The 15,326-nt window shown below is 34.4% G+C and overlaps 1 protein-coding gene across 2 annotated transcripts in view; it reads right to left on the bottom strand.

Moving 5' to 3' along the window:
* The window catches only part of LRCH2 (leucine rich repeats and calponin homology domain containing 2), a 56,610-nt gene that overhangs the window by 21,316 nt on the left and 19,968 nt on the right, over nucleotides 1-15,326 (bottom strand). The window contains exons 3-13 of one of the 2 annotated variants that reach the window (XM_072877480.1): nucleotides 13,853-13,979; nucleotides 11,679-11,784; nucleotides 11,449-11,585; nucleotides 11,094-11,227; nucleotides 9,579-9,666; nucleotides 8,367-8,478; nucleotides 7,952-8,049; nucleotides 7,797-7,864; nucleotides 7,458-7,562; nucleotides 5,408-5,485; nucleotides 1,797-1,865 (exon numbers count right to left, since the gene is read on the bottom strand). In XM_072877480.1, the coding sequence (XP_072733581.1) occupies nucleotides 1,797-1,865; nucleotides 5,408-5,485; nucleotides 7,458-7,562; nucleotides 7,797-7,864; nucleotides 7,952-8,049; nucleotides 8,367-8,478; nucleotides 9,579-9,666; nucleotides 11,094-11,227; nucleotides 11,449-11,585; nucleotides 11,679-11,784; nucleotides 13,853-13,979 (1,122 nt within the window). The remainder of the gene's footprint in view (nucleotides 1-1,796; nucleotides 1,866-5,407; nucleotides 5,486-7,457; nucleotides 7,563-7,796; nucleotides 7,865-7,951; nucleotides 8,050-8,366; nucleotides 8,479-9,578; nucleotides 9,667-11,093; nucleotides 11,228-11,448; nucleotides 11,586-11,678; nucleotides 11,785-13,852; nucleotides 13,980-15,326) is intronic. The other variant, XM_072877481.1, reaches the window with a different exon arrangement.

The raw sequence follows: 15,326 nt of genomic DNA, 5'->3' as shown, positions 1-15,326 counted from the left end.
AAAGGGAAAGTAACTAGGCACTTAGCTTCTGCTACTTTGCATTCCTTTTCCTTCCTTTTTCTTTCTGTTTGCCTCAAACCAATAATGCTGCTTTTTAAACCTGCTAGGCATAGGAAATTTGCCTGAATCATGTCCCATAGCTTGATAAGCAATCCAATCAAGAATTGCAGGAACTGCTGCAATAAATAATTGAGTTTTGCTGTTGATACATATGTATCTATTAACTATGACATGTTCTCTAAGTGTAAATTCTTTAGGGATATGACAGTCTTTCTACTCTCTTCGTATGTTCCTTGCAGTGTATGATTTGGGTTCCTATACATCAGTGCAATAAAACAACAAATAGCCTGCAACATTTACCTTATCTTCTGTGCACACCTCACACAAGGGGGTGGGAAGGTGGTTGGGGGTTTTTTGGGGGTTGGTTTTTTGTTTGCTTTTTTCTTTGTTTTGAAGTCTCAGAACTGTTTCTGTTTCATTAACAAAACAGTGAAAGGTAAATTTAACCTTTCCTGGATTACCCTATAATATGAAAGCCTAACATAGCTGTACACTACAATAGGTGACAGCATCCCAGAGAACAGAAACTGTATGTTAAGTAAGCAAGGACTGGAAAGTTCCAAATGCAAATGAATAATAGTTGCAGCATGATTCATATAACCACAGGACCTGTGCGCAACTAGCTCTTTAAAACCGCAGATACCAATAAGAGAGAAGACAGCCAAAATAGGATGTATCACATTGAAATACCTACACTGTGTCCCTTTCCTATTCGAGTAAATGCTTTCCTGATGTGTACCTGAACTGTAGAGAGCTGTTACCACCCCCAGTGCTCTCTAGCAACACCAACAGCAGTTATGGCTTTTGTCTCCAAGAAACACAGCCAAACTAGGGTCTGGACACAAGCAGATACAGATTCTTTTGGAGATACAGATTTTAGAACACTATGGGGCTGGCAAAAAAAAAAAAAATCACAAAAGCCACCCTTCAAATGAAGTTCTCATCAGGAAGCTGCCAGTAAGCTCTGCCTCTTTAGCTTAAAAATTCAAATAGATTATTTCTTGACCAAACTGTTCAAAATAACTGACCTAGGTTTCCTTAAGGGAGGGAGGGCTGAAAACTTGCTAAGTTCTCTCTTATCCATGGAGTCAGAAATGGGAAGCTGTGATTTCCCAATTTGCTAAAAAAAAAAAGACACAGCTCTGGGTATTTTTGTTTGTTGTTGGTTTGTGGTGGTGGTTTTTTTTTTAATTCAAAGAAAGAGCATAAGAGTACAGCTCCTGCAGACAATGGATTCCTCATTGACATGTCCTCCACAAACAGTAAAGGTTTTGCAGGCTGAACTCCCAGCAACACTTTTCCAACAGCTCTTAAGAGCACAAAAGGACAGCCAGGGAGGAAAATTTAGATGCCTAAGCACAGCTACAGTGTAATTTTATATAACACAGGATCTAACACATCTGCACAGGACTGTTACCTATGGGAGACATGACCTTCCGGACTGGAACTGGATGTCTAAAATACCACTGAATGCTATCTTTAGGCACCTGAATTGCTGCCATAATCAGATGCACAAATTAGTTTCTGGATTACATCAACTTTCCTAAAGGCTCAAAAGAACAAATTTTTTTTTTAATCTGAAAGAAAGAAGTTCAAGAACAGATTATTTGTGTAGCTTCTATGTCATCTTGAGCTAAAGACATTATGACAGAAGATGGCAGTAGCGACACAGAATAAATATAAGAATTAAATTAATAAAATATTGAAAGGTGTAGTACATTTAAGTGTATCAATACCATTTTTCAGATTCCATTGGCTGCTTTGGCCTGTTCCTTGTGCTTACTGAAACGGAATGATTAAGAAGCCTAGAAAGAAAAAAAAGTATTGATTCAACAGCTTTGTAGCTAAACCTTTTTCTTAAAATAGATGTTACTTTCACTGCGTAACATTTCCTGTAAATAAAAAGTTTTGAACATTTTCCATAAAATTAGAGTATGTATGTATGTACACATATGAAATCCAAGCCCAATCCTGCTTCCATTTAAATCAACAATATTGTTTCCAGCTCTTGAAGTATTTCAAGTTCTGAATTTTAAGGAAGTAAAACTTGATAATTCAAAACAAAATGGAGTCTCCTCTTATTTTTCTCCCTAAATACATACTATTTCAACTCCTGTGTAAAGGATCTCACACCTGTGTAAAGTTATGCTGCCCTCAACACAAAAGGCCCCACTGTTCACTAAAAACAGAAGACAGAAGATAGTCAGTCTAAAGCAGACCAGAAATGAGACCAGTTGAGCACAAGAAGTCCATCAGTAGGAGCATGTAAGGAGGTAGCCGAGTAAGAAACACTGCAAGTGCAAAGGAAATGTAGGGAAAAAGGAGAGGTGGAAAATGGAGAAACACATGCTAAGAATTAAATGAAAAGTCTAACACAGAAGTGAACTTCCATTTGTCTAAATGGAAAACAGTCAAAAAAGCCTAAACTTACATAGAGATTCACAAATGTTTTTTCATCTGGAACAAACACATACCAGACATGCACAGACACAGGAAGAAGATATGAGCTATTACAGATTTTTAAAGTGTTAAAAATTACAAAACAATCAGTAACACTTAAACGTTTTGAAGTAAGTATTATGTTGAACAGTAACTAGAATGAATAACTCTGAATTCTTGGAGTTAGTAATATTACACTTCGACACTTGACTTCATGTGCAAAACTGTTTTCAAAGTATATTTATGCCAAATTATATAGAGAACTAGAATGTATGAAGAATCAGAAAGAATTAGAACACCACCAACTATTCAATGGAAGAAAGTAAAACAGTAGGCACCTTTTTATATTTCATTATCATTACATAGGGCAGTACAACCATTAACTTTAAATGATTGATGATTTTCAGACTTCTCTGATTGTGGTAACTTTGAGCTCAGTAATCTCATTTGTAGTTTAAACCTCTCACTGTTCGAATCTCAATTTAATGGGATTATGAGAAGTTAAGCCTGTAAACCAACACAGACTGCAGCATTCACAATCTGCAACACCTGCTCCCTACATTTTGTCTTCAGAAACTTAATTTTGAGGGTGCATTCCAGAATTAAATTGTACTACAGCCTGAAAAGTGTTACAAAAAATTAACATTCAGAGCACAGGTTATCAAACCATAATATAAACATGCTAAATTTAAGTCATTAATTTTTAGAGAGAATTTCCATTTAAATTAGCCTTATGTCTTCAACTGAAAGCAATGAGAAATTCAGAGAGACTTCGTAGCAAGATGTGAGCACTACAATAGAATGAGCTAAAAAAAAAAAGAAGTTTGAGTCACCTAAACAGTTTGATGCAACACTTGCACCAAAACTGACACTATCAGTGTAAATTCAATGACTGTATGTAACACAGGCCATTTTTTTATACTCATTATATGAAATGAAAGGAAAAGCTACTCAAGCTAATTCAAACATATATACACACGCACTTTTCAGCTATGCTGTTTCTATGAAACATATAATTAACATTTGAGTTTCTTATAAACTAAGTTTATTATAACCAAAGTATATTTTTATACTTTGTAAAACAAAAAACCCACAAACAATCATTTTTGAAACTTCCTGTTTAAAGACTGAAGAATATTGATGGGGAAGTAACAGCAAGTTCAGTATCTGTCAGGTTAGCAGTTACTAGTCCAGTCAGAAATCTGAATTTCCTGTGGAATAAGGAACTTGAAAGTTTTCTGTTAAAGCAAACAGTGAGGAAAATTAATCTGAGTTTACTAAACTGCAGACTAAGGAATTCATGGCAAAATAATTTGTTCATCTGGAAGAGAGGAAAAAAAAAATCACTGTAGTTGTGTTAAGAACTGTCTTTCAGGAAATACAATGCAAAACTGAGTATGCAAAATTAAAGTACAAGTAGCTCATATTCGGAAGTCATACTCTTAAGTGTGGTGTTAACAGTGCAAAGATTCCAGCAACTGTTTCCATTCATACTACAACTCATTAAATCGAAAAAAAATTTTTTATTAGATCAATTATCAAGCCAATTACTTACTGATGGTCATACTGAATCACTAAATAAGAACTTGCATAAGACACTTGTGTTAGTACTGCAATGAATTTCCTACTTATGGTTCCTACTAACCACACAAATTCTGTTGTTACAGAGGTAGCATACAAACCATTATTTTGAAAGGGCTGTATAACTCATACAAACTTTGACATGTAAGTTACCCAACAGCACATACACAATGACACATGTTTATATATATTAAACTCAAAAATGACATTGTGACTCATTTTTCTAGTTTATGTCATGCAAGCATAACATCTACTCCAAAATTCTAACTAAATGGGAGAGAGAGGCAATGGCAAGACCAATTATGATACTGGAAAATATTTTCTAAAGCTTGAGAATATAAGAAGTGGAATCTCTTCTCACTCACTTACACTTTCATATTTTAAGCAAACATAACATCATGATTAAGGGACACAAACGAAGTGAATGATGATAATGCTATTTTAAGGTTAGCTATCTTCAAGTCTAAACAAGCAAGCACTACCCAGGATCTATAAAGTATATAAAGACACTAGGAATCTTTTACAGTGATACAAAAAAATGATGGATTTTAAACTCATTCAACAGCAGTCTACTGTCTTCACATATGGCTCTGCTTTGTGATCGTAAGCTGTGCTCTTAGGGATTTAGACAGTTTTATAAAGTCACTGCTGTCGGGTAAGAACCCATACTTAACTTTGATGCAAATTGAAACAGGCTCATTTGGTACTAATGACAATTATTTAATCTAAGCTATCCTACTTTCTTTTGAAACAGACCAGGAGTATCCAGAGCAAGTTACAGAGTTTCAGTTGATAAGGTAACAAAGTCTGAAATCACTTGATTCATCGCCTACATGTCTGAGCATAGTCTACACAGCCCATTCCAGATTTCTTGTTACCTGTGAGGTTTGAGTATTTGCAAATGCTTCCCTCATGGCTGTCAAATACAAAACAAACTGTCACTGGTCATGCTAATTTGAAAATTATCACTTTAAAACCAAGATAACTAAAAAAAAAAAAATTATTTTTGCCTGAGGTTCTATACTTGAGGTACTATATATTAGAAAACAAAAAACTGAAGAGAAAGCATGACAAAGGTACAGGAAATTATGCTTCTAAGTTTGGACTTATTTAAATGTTCTTTGGAGAGTTGCCTAATTCAGTATTTTCCTCAAATAGTATATCCTTAAAGAACAATAAATGCATTGCAATCTATTTTTGATAACAAAATATCTTGGGCTAACTTAGCCAATCCCTTTATTCTGTTTTTGTTCAAGAAATGGCCAAAATTGTTTCTTTTGTCCACATTTTAACTTTGGAAATCTGAAGCTCTACAAACACTTTATACCTTGATGCACGTCCTGCAGCCCTTGTCCTCTGGAAGAGTTTTTCACTGAATGAAGTTCTATAGCTTAATGGCCTTCGTCTGTATTCATATTTCATGTACACCAAAGCCAAAGACGGAAGAAGGAAGCAGGACAGATTGATGGGAGAGGACAGGGAATTCATTAGCATAGCAAGCAAAAAGAAAAGAGACTGCATAATATTTAAAAAAACACACACACTGAACGAACAGAAATATGATTAGTAAGAAATTATTTTGTGATGCTCACTTTTCTGAGGATTCTGTTTACTCAGGTTAAACATATTTTCCACAAATAAACACAGAAATATCTTCACTAGTCTTCTAAATATTATTCTTATTGCTGTTTATGACAAGAAATTATAAATTCACAAAACTATGGATTCAAAATCAGGGCTAAATTTTATATCAGTGGTGATTTTGCCCTCATGTACTTAAAGATACATAAGCAAGCTTTAAAACATAAATGTTAAACTAGGAAGTAAAACTTAACAACAAATAAGATTGCATATGTCTGAACAATTCAAGAGCAAAGCAAAACCATTAGCAAGATCACTGCATTAAGATACAACAACATACGACGAGTAAAATTTACATTGCAGTACTTCTGAAGAGGAGTGGCTTGGTATTTCAAATTATTAGATAACCAGGAAATATTAAAACTAATCAAACAAGATCCACATGCAATATAAATAACCATCATATTAAAAATAATAAGAAAAACACACTTATTGTCTCTTTATTAATAAATTAATATGAGAAAATTTAGCATTCTTAGTCTTTTTTGCAATACTTTTTGTAATAAGAATGTATTAGCATTAAGATTTCATCCTCATTTTTCCCTTCCCAACGTGAACAACCAATTCTTAAATACACTGCATGGACTTAAGTAAAACCTGTTTTATCTTTTCTCCACATACACACTACTGCTATTTTATTTAACTAGTATAAAACGCTGGTGAATTTTTAAAGCTCTGCAGTTCATAGTATCAGGATATCAATTTCTCCGAGGGCTTCACATGTATTTCAACTATCTTAAAAGAAAACCAGCAGTGCAGAATCTCATCATTACACAGAAATGCAAAAGAAACAAAAATAGTATTTAAGCTGGTATAAAGTTAAATCCATTACTGTGGGATAATGAACAACTGTAATGAACTATTTTAGTTAATGAACTACTATTAACTACAACTTTTACCTTTCCTGAAAGAGCTTATTGTCACCAAAGTACCTCACTGGTTATTTGCCTGCTTGGTAAAGGAACGAGAGAGAACATGGCTCCTATCCTAGCCTGTCCACATCCTATGCAACTCCAGGTATTCGTCCTGCTCTTCCTTTTACACAGTTAACTTGTTCTATTATATTCCTTTAATCTGCTGCTTGTTCTACAGCTCCTTTTCAAGAATCATTCTGTTGTGATGCCCAACATGAATTGGAGAAAGTCAGGCAGTTCATCAGGATGAACTTACACTGTTCAAATTAGTTATTTTTATATACATTTAGAATATATATATATGCTCTGTCATTTGACAGAATAATGTTTGAACAAATTTCCCCTTCAGTCCATAGGAAATTTATATCTCATGTCAGACTGAATTGAGGAAGTACCACCTAAATTACCTCGTATTTGCATAAAAATAACCAGTCACAAACAAACTGTACGCAGGTTCTGTAACCCATACAAACTAAGACAAAGTCATTTTAACACGTTACCAATAATCTACTTAATGTAAGTGTTAACTATGCCTACTTAAGTATACTGCTTTGAAAAAAAAAAGTATAAAAAAGTTAATATACATCAAACCAGGAAATAGAGACTTTCACATTCATCTCTTCCTCTCCATGGGAGGTATATCACTGCTTCTCTAGACAGCAATTTTATGAAAAGAAACACAGGACAGGTATCAGGTCTGTCACTTTAACAGCTGGACAAAACTGTTCTCAGAATGATAAGGTGTCAAGAGCTTTTGGGTATAAGGCAGGTTAAAGAATAAATTAATTGTAACACAAGTTATCTTAACTAATATTATAATACCTGTGTTTTTGTTCTTGCTGCAGTAACTGAGCTGCTATTTTTCTCAAGTCAGTCACTTCTTTGAGTTCATCATCATCTTCAGCCAGCAGCTGTTCTTTCTGAAGTCTGAAAAATTAAACATTCATGACTTGCCTGACTTCAGTAAAGCAAGACACAGAAATGGCTACGTTATTGGACAATAACTAAGAAGCGCTTCCTATAAGCTTATTTTCTGTCCAAGAAGGAGCACTCTGTGTTCAAGATAAGATTTCTTTCCTCCATACACAAGGAGCTTAAAATAAAACTACCCTCACCCCCCACTATGAGTAAAACCTTCCCAAAAAAGATCAGAAGATTTACCTTTTTTCATCCCCCCAGTCCTCATTCTGTTCTATTTTCTGGGATTTCTCAGGATGTTTTCCCCGTTCCTTACATAGAATGAAAAATAAACTTAGACTTGAATTAAAAAAAAAGCAAGCCTGATGAAGAGTTCTTCTTTTGTCAAGCTATGCTACCTTGATATAAGACAGCAATGGTCCAATCTGTACGTCTCCTTGGTCAGGAACAGCTCCTTCTTCTGCATTTGGATCAATGTAATCATATACCTCCTGGTCTAGTGAGGATTGATGAAGAATAGAAAAGATGATATTAAACAGTTCTCTAAACCAAATGTTATTCCCGAGAGAGATAAGTACTTATGAAAAAGACCAGATAGAGATAAAGCAATGAAATCATGTCTCCTTGAGCTAGAAATAATCATTTTTCTTTCTTTCTGGCCTTATCTATTTGTGATTATTACATTGTTTTCTGAAATTATGAAAATACAATGCCAACATGCGATCATTTTGTTTTGTGCAGTTTTCTTATATTAGATTACCTAAGCAAAAGTATTTCTGCTACCTAAAATGGCAGATGCACAACAGATATTACCTTTCTGTGGATCGAGTTTACTTCCCATTACGTGATTGTCATTCCTTAATGTCTGTTCCCTTGTTGATTCTGATACCTGGGAGTGAAGGCTGATTGTATCATCATCAGATGGCTGCAAATAATAAAAATTACATTATTATATGATTTGCTAAGAACTCACAAATTTTAGTGCAATTGACCCTATCATGAGAGATGGCTCCCAGGACAGAGAAAAAAACATCAAGGCAGGCAGGGCTTTTTGTGGGTGGAGGTTTTCTTTTTGGGGGGTGGGAAGGGGGTTTAAGGGAATCATAGTTTAGGGAGTGACAGACAACTGTTCAGTGTATTACATAATACTGAAATACAGTACTTTGTTCAAAGAGGTCCAGTCCAGCCCCAGTCAGTGGGCTAAGAAAACTGTACTTGGGGTACTTTCTTATCTAAAGCCTCCAACTACTCTGACCCTTGTTAGACCACTGAAAACAAAACAAAAACCAACCGAACAAAAAACCCCCGCAAAACCACAGCTTTACTTCTAATCATTGAGTTTTCTTAAAAAAAAAACAACCAACTAGTAATACTCCTTGTTCTATGGTTTTCCCGCTAACAATCACTCGGCATTTTTAATAATTCTCTTTCTAAGTTTCAAAAATCTATTGTTCTAATAACAGTGATGTCAAAGCTGAATAGTGTAATTACAGCTCCTTAATCTAGATTTCTACAAATACACAGATAACTTGTAGAGATTTTTGTTCATTGCTTTAAACCTAGCAGATCATTCAGAATTTTATTAAAATTTAACCAGTGAGGATTACTAACATATACAACACTCAAGTTTAGTCCAAATAAACTTTTGTTTTCTTAAGTACAGTCATTTCATTAATAACAAAAGGAAGTTTCAAAGAAATTTTGTCCTTTGTGTAGAAAAGGATTATGCACTTCACACAGTAAAAGATCCAAAAAATTCCTTAGGTCAGAATTCAGTTTTAAAATGTACGAAATTTGGACTGGAATGAACCTTAACCAGAAAAGTCAAAGCATTATGTAAATAATTTGTGTCTGATACTGGCAGTCTAATGGTTTAAACTCCACTGTACAGAAGTTCAAAGAATGTTAAATGCAACTTAGTTAAGTATTTCTCAAATTATACAAAATACAAAGCTAAAAAATTCTAAAACCCAGAAATTACACAAATTCAACAGCGTATATACTGTTGAATACATCAATACTCACTTCTGTTGTGGACAACCTTTTATCCCCATTATCACTTCCGATGCCAGAGTCTGGTCCGTGATTTTTATTGGGATAAAAGTCCTCCATGCTACGTTAAGAAAACCGAAAAACAAAAAACCCACACAGGAATGAAAGAAACAGTAATTTCACTTTTCTAAAAGAAAATAAACATCCTTTTAAAAATATGTTCTCTATACTCATCTACAGTTGCTGATACAGAATTTTTGCACAATGCCCCATGGGCACAGAATTCTTAATCTCCTACAGGAGTTGTTCAAGAAAAAAAGTATCAAAGCAAAGTTAAAGTGGAAACGATCAATTACGGTACTCTCTCTGTATCTATGCAATTTTAGAATTGTTCTATTTCATTCAAAATACCATCTTCAGAAAAGAAGGCTTCCTCTGAAAAAACACAATTCCTTGAATTCTATTGGCAGATGTGGTTTTCTACTAGTAGCAAATATACATTCCCTAATAGACTCTCATATTATAATGGTTTAACTCTGCCTTAATATCTATGAAATACTTCCTCGAAATTTATGCCTTTCGAAGACATAAAATTGGCAGCAACAGCAGGATGTGCTTTCCAACTGTGCACTGGAGCTTGGTTTACATCATAAGATTATCTGGAAAGTTTCATTAAACAAGTTCTCACTACTACAAATACGATGTACAATGGTAATACCCATGACCTTGTTCCTTTGCAATACATTTTAGTTGTAGGCCTTAAATTCAGTGGAGGCTTTTGGGGAGCAGTTGTGGACCGCAGTTTTTCGGAGCATTTAGGAGTGATCTGCAGACACTGTAGACTAATTCCCTATGGCACAGTACCAAGACCATGGACAGAATCTGACGGTTCAGATGGTTTTGTGTAAGCTTTATTTCTAAATTTCACCTTTCCTTCAGCCTTGAACACAGAGAGGCACAAGTTGCATGTGACTTTTTAAGAAAATAGGCAAAAAGACAGTATTGTTCCATATGGTTTCCACTGGCAAGCCAACTGATAACAGAAGATACAAAAACATTCCCATTTAATTACTCAAGAGCTACTCAGTACAGAAGTCCAACAAAATATTCTGCACTTTTTGACCTCGACTAATCTAATAACGAAATCCATAGTATTTCACTGATGTTTAAGTGAGTTTCCCTTAAAATATATGTGGGAGGCAGACTTTCCATCCAACAGACTAACTTTATATTCAGGACACTTATAGGAACTTCTCATCTACTGTTTTGACATATCTGTTTGGGAAATAAATAGCTAAGTTTTCCAATAAACAAATTTAAAATACATCTTTGTTCCAATTTCCAAATCTTTAGCACATACAATGAAAATTTTTCATAGCAACTCAGATGAGCCAATTAAGCTTCCAGTAACACAACCTTAGAAAATAAATACTATGACTCCTAAATAAAGAACAATTAAAGTATTGCAATTACAGCTATTATCTATAGTAACCAGATCACTTCATATCAAATGCTAAAGTAAAATAAAACAAAAACCCCACTACTCACCTGTCTGTGAGTGGCTGGGAGGGGATTCGTTTACCTAATGACGGAAGATCCAAAGAATCTGGTTTTTTATCTATTCTGAGGCACGCCTGAATGCTGAGGAATTTAAATATATGTACTTTACCCTTTAAACATATCTGTTGGGAAACAAACAAAGAAAAAAAAATCTTAATTACATAGCATGTCTTTTGAAAATGCACCCCAACAAATAATTCCTACATTGAGTTTGTACCCACAACTTCCCACTAGGACAAATACAGCTAAAAAAAAAGAAGAAAACCTGATTGGCATAACTTAGAACAGCTTCCTCTTTAAGATCCTAGTGCAAATTTTTGAACTAGAATGCTTTAATACTAACCTGTGCTGGTGGTATCTGCATTGGATTGTTATCCAAAACTATAACTTGTAAGTGACGTAACTTTCTGTAACAAATTGGAATTTCTGTAATTTTATTACAAGAAAAATCCAGCTTTACCAAGGGAAGGTCTCCTAATTCTGCATAGGGGGAAAGAAAAAAAAAAAATCAGGTATCTTCTTAACACTTTACCTAATTTACCTACATCAAAGAAATGAAGACTAGTAGCTTACCATCTGGCAACATATGGAGGTTATTTCTTCTCATGTTTAATTCTCTAAGTGACTGCAATTTTCCTATCTGCTGGGGAAGAACCTGAAGTTCATTGCAGCTAATATCCTAAGAAAGATATAATTAATAAATTAACTGAACATCTTAAATGAAATTGAACAAAGGAAAACTGCTATCAAAACTACTATAAAGCATACCATTAAAAAAAAAGTAATCCTATCTTTCTTGTTTTTTTCCACAAAGGGGAGAAGTACCAGAACAGATCTCGCCATTTCTTCAGTATTTAGTGGTTCATGTTTCAGAAACTCAATTCAAAAAAGTTAAACCGATGAATGATGAAAGAATGGTTTTGAGATTAAAACGGTAGCCTAGGAATCAGGAGTTCCTGGTGTAGTTCCCGTATCAGTTAAAAGTTCTTGTGCTACTGCTGGCAAATGATTTGCATTCTGCTCCTTTTATAAACATTCTTCTTCCTTAAAAAACCTTGAACGAATCCATGCAACTAAAAATTTACAAAGAGCAATAGCAGGCTCACCAACTTTTTGGATACAAGCACTAGAGGGTGACAAAGCTGCACCAAGTGAACACAGACTACAGCTATTTCTGCCACTAATTTAACATTTATGTAGTCCAGATTGAGTCGATCACATTGATATGACCATTTCTAACCTTTTTTTATTTCCGATTCAATAAAATTGACTTCAGAGACTCGTTTCCTAGATATCTATCATTGTTACCTGGTCTATCTGATGAAAAACTGGAAGTTGATTTTAAAGGCAAGCCTTGTCAGTAACCAGAAGCCAGGCCTTAACCAGACAAATGCAGCCTCCTTCTTCACTACACACTTCCAGAGCTTCAGCTTACGCATCGCTCATCTACTTTTGGCAGACACAATGTCTGCACATAGCTGGATGTCTCAGAAAGCACAGGCTGCTTGGGATCAACTGTTGTGTATCTATTGCAGGTTCTTCTTGGTCCACATCACCAAATTTAAGATGGGATTCCTTTCCTAAAAGCATCTTTCTAGCGTGTGACTTAGTTGTCAACTTTTTTATGTATATATATTACTTATGTTCTAAACAAGTATAACAGGTACTGGAATGAAACTCTAGTATATCCTTAATCTGTGTCATCAAGCATGCATTCTAGGTTTGACAATTTTGAAAAATAAGCCAAAAATATCACAACTGCAATTCTGAAAAACATTCACTTCCTGTAAACAATAGCAGTGATCCCACCTTGAAATCCTATGACATTGAAGTGAGCATAAAGAATTTCTCACCAAAGAGTAGAGGACACTAGAAAAGCCTCACAAACATTCAGAATATCTCGTATTACTTGTAAATTAAAAAATAATGTTGATTTATAGCTCAGAAATTAGGTCATGTTAAAAGAAATCTCCAGGGCATAAACAGCTACTCGGAAAACAGGGTAAGGATTGCTTGAAATGATCAAAGTAATCATGGGGGGGGGGGGGGGGAATCAGACATAGTCCAAGTGCCAGGTTGGTGAATAATTGTGCATAGTTCTCCAAAACACGTGAGCTTAACACAGAGTATTAATAGAATATTAAGAATATTAAGAAATATAGAGAAAGGGATGGATGACAAAGCACACAACTTTAGTAAGCCATAGGATAAAATCATGTTGTACAGACACAAACTGTGAGTATCACACATCATTCTATTCACTCCAATCCAAATAAAGGAATAGCAGAAAGGGGGACACACACACCACAAAACAAGAAAACAACTATTGAATGGCATAACTTGTATAAGAGTACAGAGTAAATAGTGATGAACTCTTCAGCTGGAAAGAAGATTCCTGATAACATATAAGAAAAATAAATAGAATTATGATTACTGTAAGGAAGATAAACAGAAAAATTCACCATTTTTAACAACATACAAATGAGGGACTCAAATGAAATAATCTGAAGAACAATTCTATTTATGAACCCCTTTAGTTAACCCAACATACTGATTTGTGTTTAACCCCTGTTTTTAAACTCTACAATATATTACACCTGTAATTTGAGCTCAAACACTAAGAAAAAGCAGTAACTTAATTTACATTTTGTAGTTCTATATTTAAAAAATTTATATTTTTCTTATACCATAAATAAACTGCTTATAGTTTAAGTTTACTTAGTAAAATGGTTCACAATTGTACTTACCAACTCCATTAGATCTCTCAACTTTCCAATTTCTTCTGGAATGGAGACCAGCTTATTATTACTGACAACCAGAACTTTAAGTGGAAGATCAAACAGGTATTTTGGCAACGTTGATAAAAGATTTCGACTTGAAAGAAAGAAAAATGAACAAGCAAGGCTAGATTATGATCTTCTTTTTAAGCCTGACAAGGAGTCCGAGATGCACATTGTACAACTTTTCTCCTATTCCAGAAGATATTCTCCACCTATTACAATTTCATCTAAATTTAAGCTACAATCTCCATCGTTAATTCCTTACCAGATAAAGCCTCTCTCATATGTGAATTTTAGGTCCCCATCTCGCATGATGAAATGAGTAGGTACTATAACTCAATCTAGCATTAAAACATACAGAGAAATCTGTTAAATAATATGTTTGATGTTTGCTTTTATTCTACTTTCTGATACCTTCAGAAGGACCACCTGATCTGACAGTCTACCAATATAAAGTTAATGTTCTCAGCAAACCAGAACTATATACAAGGCTTCTCATGTCGTGTGGTCATGTCACTCCTGAGCCATCACAGAAAGCTCTTAACATTTATTTATTACTTTGCACAGCAACAGTCTGGAAGGAAAGTTTTAATTAAAATTGATTTCTTTTGTGTATATCATTTTCCAACTGCATGCACGTATGTCTACTTTGTACACAAGAAATACACTGTTACTGACAATTTGATTTAAATCCATATTGGAAAAACTACCAACTGCAGACTGCCACTACCAGAAATTCACAGAATTTTTCTAATAAGGTACTTGTACATTTAACAAAACCATTGGAAAACCAGCTTGTTCAGATGTAGTATGAAAGCAATTCCTTTCATACATAAAAGTAAAAAAATTTCAGTAATTGCTGTTGCTCTAAGTAGAATTGTATAGAGGCCAGAAGTTCTATTAAAAAAAACCCCAAACAACAAAAAAACAAAAACAAAAAAACCTTTTAAGTGTTGACATTTGTGTTCACACTATATGAAGACCCAGAAGTTTTACTGTTTAATTGATAGGTATCAGAGCACTGTTTTCATATTTAAACCAAAGCTTTTTACATTATTTTTCTCCAATCCTACAGTTTATAGGGCTGCAAAACCAACAAAAATAAATGTATGTCCTTGCAATATTTCAGCTTCAAAGAAGTACTGCAATTTTAACACCATAAAATGACAGTAAAATTCTATCAGTATCTTTATAAAAGTAATGTATTTATTCTGTTAATTCTAAGCAAACAATACAAATAAGTTTTGGATGTAGGTATGCAGTAAGTCTATGTTCTATTTCAGGCAGATATGACAGGCTTCTTTGGTTGGAGAGCATGAGAAGCAAAAATATAATGTGCAAGTAAACTTTTTAATTGATTATAAAAATGTGGCAATGAAACAGTCATTCTCTGCATCACTTAATTTCCTCTGGGGGTTGGGGGGGGGGGCGGGGAGGGGGT

Source organism: Ciconia boyciana, chromosome 12, assembly GCF_034638445.1.
Source record: "Ciconia boyciana chromosome 12, ASM3463844v1, whole genome shotgun sequence".
Classification (NCBI taxonomy): Eukaryota; Metazoa; Chordata; class Aves; order Ciconiiformes; family Ciconiidae; genus Ciconia; species Ciconia boyciana.
This window is presented reverse-complemented; position numbering and strand designations above follow the sequence as displayed.